Source organism: Saccostrea cucullata, unplaced genomic scaffold, assembly GCF_032062105.1.
Source record: "Saccostrea cucullata isolate Sc308-1 unplaced genomic scaffold, CSIRO_AGI_Scuc_v1 ctg217, whole genome shotgun sequence".
Classification (NCBI taxonomy): Eukaryota; Metazoa; Mollusca; class Bivalvia; order Ostreida; family Ostreidae; genus Saccostrea; species Saccostrea cuccullata.
Window position 1 is genome coordinate 706561 of NW_026936638.1, and position 14568 is coordinate 721128.

Sequence of the window (14568 nt, forward strand, 5' to 3'; positions counted from 1 at the left end):
ACAAACCAGTAGAGCTACAGTCTCGACAGAGATTTCAGGTTTTGTTCATGCCTATAGGGATCAGCCAGCCCTTACATTGCATCTTGTTGAATTCCTCAACTGGATCAGCCAGGAAATTTGTTTTGTCGCCTTAAAGGATCATCCTTAGGTATTGTCCACTCCTGGGATCAGCTCGGAGTGTAGGATGGTTCATTCGTGCCTTTGGGATAACTCCTAGATATAGTTTTGGCTTGTATAGAGTGTTTTCCATTGAGGTGATTTAAGCAAGAGTTATTCCTCAGGGACGACATACTGTAGGTCAACATTCCCAAATCCCTTCATTATTCAACCAAGTTCAATTTGTGATACTGGTTACTGAGTTATTTAAAAGATAACACTGTTTTTCTTATGCATATTCATTTTATTCATAATATTAAGATTGTAAATACCCCCTATAATTATTTCTTATATGCATGTTTAAAATTGATCAAAAAGGAAAATTTACTACTTTGCCCTACAAGATGGCGGCTAGGGGGATAACTCCGGGGCAAAATACGTCATAGGAAAACGGTCTTAACTCCAGAGATAAGCTCTGAGTGACAATATTTTGTAGTTGCTTTTAAGTTTTTGAGTGATAAAGTTGAGAAATACTAGTAGTAAGTAGCCCCCAAAACGCTAAAAAATATGAGTATAGATGGTTTCCCTATGACGCATTTTGCCTTGGAATTATTCCCCTTGGCCGCCATCTTGAAGGACAATGTAGTGAATTTTCCTTTTTGAGCAACCAATTTTACACATGCATGCCAGAAAATATTAAAAATCTTGCAATTATGAATAAAAAGAGGCTATATATCGTATTCATAAGAAAAACAGTGTTATCTTTACCTCAGTACATGAACACGTATAACAAATTAAACTTGGTTGAATTATGAAGGGATCTGGGAATGTTGACCTACTGTACAGTATGGCAGCCATAGGGGAATACTTAGTAACTCTTGCCTCAATGGAAAACCATCTATTGTGGGAATGGGCATTTTCTGTTTCAGTTTCAATATATGTGTTTCATTTCTTTTGCAAAGAATGATTGATATCAACCCAAAAGAGCTCTTAAATCTGACTTAATTTTTTTGCATATATGGCCTAAATAATTGCTTCGAGTGCCCTTCAATGGTAATGTAAACGTAAAAAACAAACGAAATAAGTTTAAACAACGAATTACTTCATTTCCTTATATTTGTAGAACTAACATCATTTTTGAAAATGGAGAAAATTAAGTGAGAAAAGAAAAATTAAAATCATCTTAAACGATTTATCGATACCAGAAGCATAACAAAGTGGAGATTATATAAATTTCTTTTCGTTTGTAAAAAGTGGAAAAAAATACGTGTGCCTCAGTGGATTTGAACCGGGGTCCTTTGATTTTGAAAGCTTTCACTTAATCCACTGGACCAGCAAGGCTTGAACGAAATGGGTATTTAAATGAATTTTGATGTTGGCAATTTAAATGGCACTATTTTGTTTATCGTAGTAAGTTTCCATCATTCGGTTTAGGGTATTTAAACTTTGGAATTGGCTATTGTAATCACTCGACAAAAGTTAGCCAACGACTTACAAGTTTTTTGAAAATATATTTTCAACGATTCATTTAGATGTATTTTCAGATATTGGAAATAGCTTTGTTGAACATTGCCAGGAAGCCTTTCTCAATTACATGTAGGATGTTACTGGTTTCACCTTTCAGCTGCAGATTTGTATAGCTCTCCATTAAGAATCCCTTCAATAATGCCGCATATGTTTTAATGTATGTTTAGAGATATTTCTAATATATATGTATTTTGCACAGCTCTACTTAAACTAGTCAATTTATTGTACATTTGTGAGACTGAGTCCGCCATTCAACTCGTTTACCTCGCAATTGCTGCGGACTTACAGGTTTCCATAGTTTTTTCAACATAAATGTTGTTTTTTATCTATGGTTTTTCCTGGGCGGCGAGGGAAGCATAATTATGTTCAGGCGTGTTTCATATAACTTTCCTTTAAGGAGTCCAAACCATTAAGCTCTGGTATTGCCTCGTTTAAATCTTAAATAAATTTTCAGTGAAGTGGGGACTTTAAATATCGCGTTCAAATATCTCTTGTTCTGTGATATTTGATTAATTATTTCTTTGATACATTGTAGAAGGAAGGTAAAGATTTGGTACCATTGAAGACTTGTGTTTATAAATGTATACGTCTAATAAATGCAGCAAGCAAGCGCCTCTTTGTGGGATGTACCTCAGGACGAGTTTATATTTCTACAAATAGTTTTATTTATTAATCTGCCCAACATTGTCGCCCACTCCTTCATAATGGATGCCCTCCTACGGACGCGATGATCTTTGTACAATTTGACTTTAATAAATGGCTAACTATGTCTTATCCTATATTCTGTGTTTTGTTTTATTTTTATATTAGAACAGGAAATAATTTATGTTCGGATGAGCGAAGCGAAGGAGAACATAATTATATATATTATTAATAATGGTAATCTAACAACCAAGCTATATGATAAACGTGATGATTTTAACTTTTCTATCGTCAACTTCCCTTACTTATGCAGCAATATACCTTCATCACCTGCATACGGAGTATATATATCTCAGTTAATTCGATACGCAAGAGCATGCTCTACGTATGAACAATTTCTTAAACGAGGTAAATTATTGACAAGCAAGTTGATGAAAATAGAATATCAGCAGTCTCGTTTAAAGTCATCATTTCGTAAGTTCTATGGTCGATACAATGACCTTGTCAGCAAATACAATTTATCATTGAGTCAAATGCTGACTGACGTTTTTCATACCAATTGTTAGTCCATTATTTATACACTGAATTGACGACGGATTTTTTTTCTCCGTTATTTCCTGATCATGACAACGAGCACACGGCGGGTGTGACCAGTCGGCAGGGGATGCTCACTCCTCCATGGCACCTGATCCCACCTCTGATGTTTCGGAGGTCCGTGTTTGCTCTGCTCTTATTTTGTATATTGTTTAATGGACTTTGAGATTGAATGCTGTTGGTTATCTCCATATCCTTCATCTAGTAAGTACCACTAGAAAGCCTGTCTACAGCATAATGCTAAGGATATGATATTTTTTTTTGGCAATTTAAGAGGAGGGAAATAATTATTCGACTACCCACCAATGACTGCACTAATTTTCCCCTTTCAACGATCTTTGTCTTTATATCTTTTACTGCAGTTTATTTATTATGTATAAATTCCTTTATATCTTCTTCTGTTTCGTAACGTGACGGAAAGAATTCGAGCACTCTGTACACAATAAATTGATTATTGAACATCAAGCATCAGAAATTGTGCCGCCCCCTGGGTATACATCGGAGCCATCCAGCTAATAAAAAATACATTGATCCGGTTTCTACTAGAGCAGGTTTTTGTTATAGATACATGTAAGTTACCCGTGAAAGACGAGTGCGATTTCAAATAGAATGCAACACAGCAAGAGGTACGTCAAAGAAATATATATTTTGTTGAAGCATCTTTTTTTTTCATTATTTAACTTAAAATTAAATGTACATTCGCATTTTATGTACAAATAGTGTATTATTTTGAATTTTTAAACTTCAAAGTTATTTTATGTTGTATGGTTGGTTTTATTTTATTTCCCAGTTACATATTATGTACGCATTTTATGAAAAGTGAATAATTCATCACAAGGACAAAGCATGGATATTCTTTCAGCTCTTAAAAAATGGTTCCTGAAAATAAAATAAAGCAGGTTTATGACATATTGATATGTGTTTTGTAGCATGCTTTACATTTCATTTGTCTTTACTTTTATGTATTTGAAAAAAATAAACATTAAGGACAGACGATATAAGCAAATGATTTTGAAAATGACAAATCGATTCATGTTAATTGTCATTTAAAATGTAAGCTTAACAACTTAGTTTTATTTATTAATTAAAAGAATGATTATTAGAAAGAATAAGAATTCTGAACATCATAGAAAGTTTTCATTTTTGATATTATTTGTGAAGTAGCAGGTTTAACATTTCCAACATTGTAAATTGACCTTGTAATGCTTAACAAACTTGCTAAAAATCTTAAAAGCAAAACATTTAACATTAGTTATCGCTGTTTTGCACTTTTAAGATCAAGTGTTGACATGCCAGTATTTATGACTATGTGAAAAGGGTGTATATTACTTAAATTTATTTTCGATTGGTTAAATTTTCTGTATTCAGTATAAAACACTTGAAAAAAGTCATAAAACAATAAATGAACATATCTTAATAAATGTTTTGTCAACTTACTATGTGGTACAAGTGTCCATAATTGACTTCTTGTAGATCAAGTAGAAATCATATGAAATGAGTGGTCCAATATCCAACCTTTTTCAAAATTAAGTTTTATTACAGTTAAAGTCTGTACCTTGGGGTATTTGTGCTCAGTACATGTAATGCATCATTCAAGAAAGGTCATGTATCTTCAGATAATTGAAAAAGGGAGGAAACTTGCTACAAATATAAAACAAATTTAACATTTAAAATGCATATTCATGACAGAGTATTTTATTTTAAGAAGGTCATCTGATCAGTGGATATTCAATTATTGATGAATGAAATGAAAATTTATATTACATATGATGTACAAATTGTAGAAACTATTGCTAGAGTTGTCAGACTTTTAGCTGCAATTGCAAAATGGTATATCTGGTGGATAGATACCAGAACAGCTAAAAATGTCCAGTATAGACACGGATGACACGTCTGAGAGCAGTTCTATAGAACCCAGAACGGAAGTGACGTATATTATTGATACACCATCGCCCTGCAGCGAAGATTTCGATACAGACCTTGAAAATTCAGGTAACTATTTCTGCTTAATTGAAAATTTGTTACTATTTTATAAAGATATCCTAAATGGGTATACATTCAAGTTAATTAATCTTATTAGAAGTTAACTGTATGTAAAATATACAAGTAGCTAGATTTTAGTTGTTGAATGAAGAAAAATTATACATTTATTAACTAAGTTCGAGGGCTACATGCGTTTTGTCGAACCCAAAAACCAAACTGTCTGTTAGGCCGGAGACAGAGAGTTTGGTTCGAGGGTCGACAAAACGCATTTTGCCCTAGAACATAGTCAATAAATGTTTTGTTATACCTAATTTTTTGACATACAAATATTTTATACTGTTTTCCGTGATGTCCCGTCACTTTTGAACACCAACGAAGGAAAATAAGATTAAGCTCCGCTTATTCTGTGACGTGTGCGGTCCAACATCTCATCGACCGGTCCAACATCGATATTTTTATGCCCATTAGAAATGTTAGACTTTTCGAATAGATTTGTATAGGAACAAATTTTAAAAGGTATAACAATTCAGAAAATGCTGCATAATTACAAAAACAAGTGAAAGTATTGTAATCTTCAAAGAATACTCACGGATCTTTTAGATATTCCATAGTAAACAAATATAAAGGTAATTATACAAGGAATACGTGTATCCAACATCAAATAATTCCAATTAACCTGTGATTATCAGATACGGCAATGAAATTGAGAAAGCTTTAGGACATCAAGACTTATCGTTATAATCAGAACATTTGTAAATAATTTTAAAAAATATTTTATGATTTTTTATGACCTAGATGATATTGATAAGGAAAGACATGAACTATTAAGCCGTGAAAATGTGGATATAGGACACCATACCTACATAGAAGTCTGTAAGGAACTAAATACAGTTCCGATACGACTTGTTCAACAACAGCTCAAGGAGAGCGAAATATGCCTACAGCACATTGGCCTAAACACCAATGACGTCATTGCTCTGATGTACGCTTTATTGGTTCGTAGACATTGTTTTGTTTCTCGATTGCATAAACTGGTCTTTATTCATTGATCTGTGTATTAAATTAGTTTACTGACGTTGAGAGAAAAATTAAATAAACTTGATATGATTCCAGCATAACAGCAGGGTGGAGAACCTCGATTTGACTGACAATGGAATGTCTGAAGAGGCCCTGTTACACGTCATCGAGGTCCTACGTCATAACAATGCCATTTCAAGTCTGGTGAGGGTCTCTTTCAAGCATAGTTTTACACTTTGAAAGAGTTTTCTGACGACATAGATATAATGTACATGCAGTAGAGTATGAGGTTGCCTTGTAAATTCCATGTCCCTCTTTGCTTTTGAAGTTCGCCAGCTTAAACTCAATCCACCTGGAGTTCTATATCTTAGAATGTTAAATTATTTGCAGAAGTGTATTTCTATCATTAACATGATTTTTTGGGGTATTTTAAAAGTAAATGTTGAGAAATGTCTGAATGGAGCTTTTTTGTAAAGGATTCCTTCTATTTTTCCATAGAATTTATCAGAGAACAGAATGACACCTATCTGCTGTGCCTCCCTGGCTAACATTATAGAGGACACTACATGGCTGACACACCTGAATCTGTCAGGTAATGTAAAGTTATTGATTGTGGCTTAAAGAAACTTTACTCAATTTGACTTTAACCCTGTAAGGAAAAAAATCAACACATACAGCCTCCTCAGTAAAACAAGTGATACACGAATTATATTACGTATACTTTGCAAGGGTTCGGTGAAATAAATTTTATTTCAGTATTCAGCATGCTTCTTTAGTGAGTATATCCATAAAGTAAATAATGGATTTAAGTTCAAATCTTGTTCTGTTCACTTATATATGTTCAATGTTGAGCAAATGTTTCCTTGGCTAAATATTGCATAGTAGTTTCCAGGCATGCTTTATGATGCAGTAATACTAAGTCTAATACCTAATTTTTCACAACATAGTTGACTATTTTAGACTACATGCTGCAGACTATAACGGGTATGTTGGCCATTCTTTATACAGAACATGTACTGATACTACCTCTATGACAAGAGGTACAGAAAGCATACTTTTGTCAAGGTTATGCTAAACATTTCCAAAGTCTTCCGATAATACAAACTACATCCAAAGATACCAGTAATGCAGTACTCTCCTTTTAAGGTACTGGAATTGGCGACGATGGTGCAAAACATATTGCAACAGGCATGAGGGTAAGACTGCTGCTAATTAAATCTTATCACATGACAAGCATATTATATGTGATTTTTTATATGAGATATAAATATTTCCTTTGACTTTTATTAGGGCAACGTAAGCATCGTTTGGTTAGATTTGAGTCACAACGATATCGAAGAAGCAGGAGCTATTCAGATTGGAAAAGCCCTGTGTAAGTACTTATCATCACATAAAATGTTTTATCAGAACACTTAAGAATGATTAAAATTTTAAAAGTCTTCAAGGTCATATACCGTATGTTGTTTCTTTGCAGCAATTAACGACACTCTACACGTGCTAGATTTGAGCTGGAACCATATACGGATGATAGGGGCGGTGTCTCTATGTAAAGGTTTACAGGTACATATGTATGTCACAGTTGGTGAAAAATCAACATTTCGTGATAATGAATAGATATATGTCCGTAAACGATCAAGAAATAACTGTACTGTTTAAAACTTTCCATAATACTGATTAGTGTGTTTCGTCAGGATAATACTTCTATCACCAACCTGGACGTTTCTTGGAATGGTTTGGGGTTTGAGGGATCTATAGCTCTGGAAGATGTCCTGAAAGACAACACAGCTTTAAAAGTCCTTGACCTCACCAACAACAGAATCACGTGGGAGGGAGTAAAACATATTATTAAAGGACTAAAGGTTAATGAAACTCTCCAGGTCTTAAAGGTGTGAAGATGTTTTACGATATATATCTGCACTTGAAGCATTTCATTTTCAAATAATATTTAAATGTATTTTTAGTAGAAGAATATAATATTATTTTCCACAATTCCATCAAAATCCTTTAAACGTAGCATATATATAATATGAATCTCTATCTCTCTTTGAGGTCTCCCTATGCTTGTATTAAAGACATGGCTATTTATTTCACACAGCACGCTAGGTTTCTACCAATATAAAACTATCATATTGTATGAAACAGACGCTGCCAGATTTCTTTTTTTTTTTAAATAAAAAGTATTATTTAGCTTAAATATCATCGGATTCTTTTATAGATTGGTACCAACCCTATCACAATGGATGGTTGTCGGAGAATCCTTGAGGCTGTTGATAAACCAGAGAGCTGTATCATACATGTTAATTTTGAGGTTAATATATTTCTAAATATAGCAAATTTATCTTATAAATCTTATGTGCTTTATCAGGTTTTACTTAAGGACAAAAAATCACAGAAAATATAAAATGAATGTACATGTATATATCATGGAATGGAAGTCATATTCCTTGAAGACTATTGAACGAGATGAAAAAGGGAAAACAAATGCAAAGAAGTAACTGAGTGAATAGGATACATAGATTTTAACCAATTCAATTTTAACTCAGGGAATACCAATCAACAGTAAAATAGAGGAGCTGGCGGAGAGCATCGTCAAAAAACGATCCTTTACTTACGCCCATGGTGGTGTCACAGACTCACACTTCATGATGGGAATAAAAAGAGGTATCAAAAATTAATCTCTTTCATGACCATGAAACTAGATTCCGAAAAACTTTTATCTTCAATTCATTACAGATACCTATCTCTCAGAGCTTGTCTCCAATCAATTAAAATTGTATTATTCATAAGTACCAAGGATATTTGGAGACCAAAATGCCATCAGAATGACTTGTTTTTTCAGTGAGGAGAGAAGACCCGTTCACCCTGCTGATTCGGTACATCAATATGATGGGGATACGGATAATGGATTTGTTCCGGATGCTCGACACAAAAAATGGAGCCACGGTGTCCAAGGCCAACTTCATCCGAGGGCTGAAGGTCATAATTAACAGTCTAATTAATTGATAACCTTTCAATAATTTAGTTTGATCTTTTTTCTTTTAAAGTTTTAATAATTAGTTTTTATATTGGCTAGTACACAATTTCCCTGTTATGATTGTTATACAATGTATCTTTATAAAATACTACATATTTAAAGACCAATATAATAGTTGTTAATATTAGTGGTTTAATGAATTTGATATATGACCGGCTACCAGTCCAACATCATAGCTCTTGATAGATACATAGGAACTACATGTAAATGATAAGGGATAGCTTATATAACATAGTCACAGTTTCTTTAAACGTATGTTCGAGATTTAATGTACAGCTAATTATACCCCCCCCCCCCCCGGCAAAAGGAAGACTTTGGACGAAGTAAAGCATCTAAATTGTAAAATCAACGTCTCAACACCCTAAATTTTTTCCCTGTAATACTTTGAAAATAACAATTAAATTTATTTACTTTGTTTGCTTCCTAGCAGTGTACAAAATTAAACTTCATGATCAATTTTGCCTTGAATTCAAATTATTCTCATATTCGGTAAATCAACATAAAGAAATTGTAGTTTCAGCATATTTTACTCCCTTCCGTTCATAGCTTTCTAAGATAAGATCAGAGAAACATTCGGTGATTAAATAAATCATAAACCCTTATATTCGAATCTGATCTATGAAACATATAGAGATAAAGAACAGTATTCGAGATCAAAAATCCATGAAACAATACAAAATAGGAGCAGAGCAAACACGGACCCCCAAAACATCAGAGGTGGGACCAGGACCTCAAAAACACCAGAGGTGGGATCAGGTGCCATGGAGGAGTGAGCATCCCTGCCGACCGGTCACACCCGCCGTGTGCTCCTTGTTATGATCGGGAAATAATAGAAAAATCAGAATAAATTCAGAATATAAATAATGGACTTACTAACAAATAGTATGAAAAACGTCAGTCAGTATTTTACTCAATGATAAATTGTATTTGCTGTCAAGGTCATCGTATCGACCATAGAACTTACGAAATGATGACTTTAAACGAGACGGCTGATATTCTTGTTTCAACAACTTGCTTGTCAACAACTTACCTAGATTTGGAAATTGTTCATACGTAGAGCACGTTCTTGCCTATCGATTCAACTGAGATATATAAACTTCGTATGCAGGTGATGAAGGTATATTGATGCATAAATAAGAGAAGTTGACAATTAAAAGGAAAAGTCATCACGTTTTTCATAGAGCTCGGTTTTAGATTACCATTAACATCTTTTTCAAGTAAAATGTACAAATATGAAACAGTTGTGTCAGACTTTGTCGTATCTTAGCAACATAAGAATGGAAATTACCATTGTCAATTGACAATAGGCCGCGTAGGCGTCGGAACCGGGGGGGGGGGGGGGGGGCAGCTGTTTTTGCAAACGTAGACTTAATATTGACAATGCACATTGCGACGTAGGTTTAGCCCCCCCCCCCCCCCCCCACTTTTCACTGACACGTTGCATTTTAGGTAAAATAAATGGGAAAAGTGGTAGTGTTTGGAAAAAAAAAATTGGTCCTGAAGGAGATCAACCCCCCCCCCCCCATCCGAAATAGGATTTTTGCGATTTGACAAAGGAATTAATTTTCCTTTCTTTTTTGCTTGTTAGGTTTTTTTTGTAAGTCTAAAAAAAATTTCTCTTACACTTACCCCCCCCCCCACTTTCAATTTGCTTCCGATGCCAATGGGTCGTCGATATATACAAATGACGAGTTGAAGCCCTCAGCTTTTCACGCATAAGATTTTGGACAAATACTGCTTCATATGAATACAAAAAATAGATCTGCTAATAACGGGGCGCTTTTGGTACAGATGTGAATTCCAATAGATTGTTAGAAGACTTGGTCTCCAAAAACAACATAGATATTGTCAATCAGAAACTCAAGCATCTTTTATGATGTCAACCTCAAAGTACTTGCATGTACAATAAAACTGTTTTTTAACAAAATGATTTTGCAAATTACCAATGACAAGGTACCTGGTAAGTAAATTTACATGTTCCATTTTGATTGGAAAAAAAACCCAGCTGTCAATGATATCAAAAAGCCGAGACTTATATTTATCGTGGTGAATGGTTGTGTATAAAGTTGAAAAGTCGTACTTTTTTAAACTGTTAATTTTGGTAAAATTTTGTGATTTCAAATTTCCATACTTTCCTTGCCATCTGATTTACACCACTTCTCGAATATATTGTTGCACGGTACTCTTGGAGTTTCTCCTTCACTACTGTTAATATCTTAGTTGAGCGTAAAGAAAGAGGCTTGGTAGAACATTTTATGGAACGCGCTATGTATCTTTGTTTGTAAGAATTTTTTTGAAGTTTCGGAATCCAATATAGATACATATGGTAAATCAAATTCATTTTGGTTCTTTGGGATATTAAAAATATTCAAAACTGACATATGATTTTGAAGAATTACTTCTTTAGAAAGGGAACTATGAGTATAAGTTGGATTTCCACTTGTAAAATTCTTCTAAAATACAATGTGTATAATGAGCCTTAGAAACGAAGACAGTGTTGTTAACTGCTTTGTCATTAGGGACCAGTACGTACTGAACATGTACTCTATGTTACTCTCTTTTCACTTCTGGATTATTGAATACAGAAGGATAGATAGTTATTTTAAATTCAAATACTAGTATACAATGTATGGTCACATTTGCTTTGAAATATTTTTGAGATCTTGAAAACATATGCTCAGGCAGATGAAAGTCATAAATCATCGACTTTAATTGTTTGTTTGTTGTTAAACGTCCGTCTCGAGAATTTTTCACTCAGTTGGGGACGCCATCACTATGGAGAGCTGCAATTTGTATGCTCGGCATTCAGTGTCATTGAGCAGTGAGGGATGTTATGCATGCGAGCACCTACTGTGACATGGGACCTCGGTTTATACGGTTTCATTCAAAGGACCAGTCTCCACGTCTCACAATGAGATTCGAACCCGCGACGTAAGCCTTTCTGTAATAAAGATCAACACCATGCGGACGCCGTCAACTTCGTTAGTGGGAAAATGAAATAAACGGGGAGTTATCTTTCTTTGTATGCATTTTTCCTAAACTGCACAGAGGGTAAGATAAATAAAGAGGAAAAAATGTTCGTACATTGTTATAAAGAACATAATATTTTATCGACAGAAAATTGGAGCACCGATCAGCGAGAATGACATGAGAATAGTCGCCCAAAGACTGGAAAGAAAAGGGCAAGGATCAATTAGTTACAGGTAAAGTATTTTATTGTACATGTAGCTGGTTAAATTTTAAATTAATTAAAAAACAAATATAGTTTACTTTCATTCAAACAATATATACTATCTTGCATCTATATATTCAGTAAAGTGAATGGGACTGGGCAATAGGCACTTCACAATTACTGGTAGTATTTCCGACTAGCATTTTGGAAAAACATCTCTTTTGATCTATTTAGGGACATTTTTTTTCTAAAAATTGTCAAAAGCCACGAATATTTAGAGTATTTATTAAACATTCGTGTACAAAAATTTAGCCTTAATATGAAAGTAAGTGAAAGTCTGAGGTCTTAATAAAAGATATCGTGCAAATGTTTAATCGAAAAAACAGAAAAGAAAAAAAACCCCGAATTTTATTAAAAGGTTTATTTTTAAATAATACACATTCAACACTGTAAATGAAAGAAACAAGGGGAAAAAAGGGAAAATTACAGAGAAGTTACTTATCATATTTGCTAAGTATTCATTTTAATTTTAGACTTTAAATTCATGAACAATACAGTTAACTAAAAATGCATCTTGTCGGAAAATATCACCTCCAAGTCAGCGAATACTTACAGTTCTCTCTAGATCTTCAACGAATAAAGTATGATATTCACATTGTAATATCATACAAATTATGAGACTGTAAGACTTCAAATAATAAAATACGTACTATTAAAAATTCCGTATTGTAATTATTGCATTTCTGATGTTGCTTTCAAGTGTCCTTGCAAATGGAGTTAGAAACCATATACGAGAAGAAAGGAAAGAAGACAAGCGACTAGAGATGATAGAGAAACAAAAACGAGAAAAGAGAAAGAACATCCTTCGCCAAGGGTCTCAGCGCATGGTTCCAGAGGAATTACAGGAACTCCGACTTCTCTCTGGCATGGGCAACAGCAAGACTTTCTCTCAAGTTTTTAGTTCCGCGTCATCAGTGTCCAGTCGCCATGGATCTATTGCTGGAAGGGAATCCCTCATATTACCGCCTCTCCAAGAAACTCCGATAAATGTCAAAGAAACGTTTCACTCTGCGCGGACATTCTCTCTTCCGCTAACTTCCGGTGTCAAAGACAAAAGTACAACAAGTGCACAACCGAGGCAGAAAATTGGTGGTAGTTTATCGCTATAATGGCTTTGATGATTAAAAGTATTACAAACCTCTTCAGAAATATTGATCTTCGAGTCATTTTTCACTTAGTCTACATGTACAAATGGCCAATTAATCATTTTTCGTAATGAAGTTTGGATTAACTAAAAAATCCTCCGACTTACAATGAAAAGTCTATTTTTCCCCAACAAAAGAAAACGAAATCTTTTCGATCATATGATTATCATGAGTTTCTAATTTCCAATACAATACATTATTGGAATTGATCAAATTTAGTCTCTAATAGCCTGCCATTATTGAATAATGTTTTACCGTCTTCGGATTTTGAAATATCAAGAATAGAACAGAAGCCCTTTATCTACCTGTCAGAGTGCGCGCACTTACCAACGCGACACAAAAACTCCACAGACTGCATTATGTCTCTCGGATCGGGGGAATACCTATTGGTTTCTTGATTGAAATAAACATTTGATGACATATAGACAATGCAGAGTGCACTTAACCTTTTTTTCTAGAAGTCATTAATAATTTCTAGAATTTATTTATGCATCTAACTCAATTGTTAAATTCAGGTCAGAACTTCTTAATAAGGTATATGCTGTCTTTGTTCATAAAAAGAGGGAGGCTTACATTTGATTCAATACAATTCCCCATCTCTCAGATGCAATAAGCATAATTACCAAATTGTTATGTTTATAGTTTCAATATTTAAACAGATATGATATTGGTTTTGTTAAGTTTTGTTATTATCAACTATAAATGATTGTAATACACCATATGATATACATCAGAATATGTAATATTTTCTTAGCTGTCAAGTGAAATATCTGGAGATAATAAACAGTATTCAAGCTCAAAAATCCATAAAAAAGAGGAGAGCAAACACGGAACTCCCAAAATCAGAGGTGGGATAAGGTGCCATGGAGAAATGACCATCCCTTGCCAATCGGTCAGACCCGCCGTATTCTGCTTGTCGTAATCGGGAATAACGGAAAAAATCCGTCGTCAATTCAGTATGTAAATAATGGACTAACAATAAGTATGAAAAACGTCAATCAGCATTTGACTTAATGATAAATTGTATTTGCTGACAAGGTCATTGTATCAACCATTGAACTTATGAAAATTCGACTTTTAACGAGACTACTAATATTCTTGTTTCATCAACGTGTTTGTCAATAATTTACCTCATTTTAGAAATTGTACATACGTTGAGCATGCTCTTGTGTATCGAATCAACTGAGAGATATAAACTCCGTATGCAGGCGATGAAGGTATGTTGCTGCAAAAGTAAGAGAAGTTGACGATTGAAAAGTTAAAGTCATCACGTTTATATTATAGAGCTTGGTTGTTAA

At 34.0% G+C, this 14568-nt stretch overlaps 1 protein-coding gene across 1 annotated transcript; it reads left to right on the forward strand.

Moving 5' to 3' along the window:
• The first annotated feature begins 4682 nt into the window (after window positions 1-4682).
• Window positions 4683-13615, forward strand: LOC134246056 (leucine-rich repeat-containing protein 74A-like). Its single transcript, XM_062728317.1, has 13 exons — window positions 4683-4851; window positions 5638-5837; window positions 5956-6063; window positions 6358-6451; window positions 7006-7055; window positions 7150-7231; window positions 7334-7419; window positions 7551-7745; window positions 8075-8167; window positions 8403-8520; window positions 8699-8835; window positions 12011-12096; window positions 12826-13615. Exons 1-13 carry the CDS (start codon window positions 4725-4727, stop codon window positions 13232-13234), a joined length of 1785 nt encoding a protein of 594 aa, XP_062584301.1. The 5' UTR covers window positions 4683-4724; the 3' UTR covers window positions 13235-13615.
• Window positions 13616-14568: the final 953 nt, after the last annotated feature.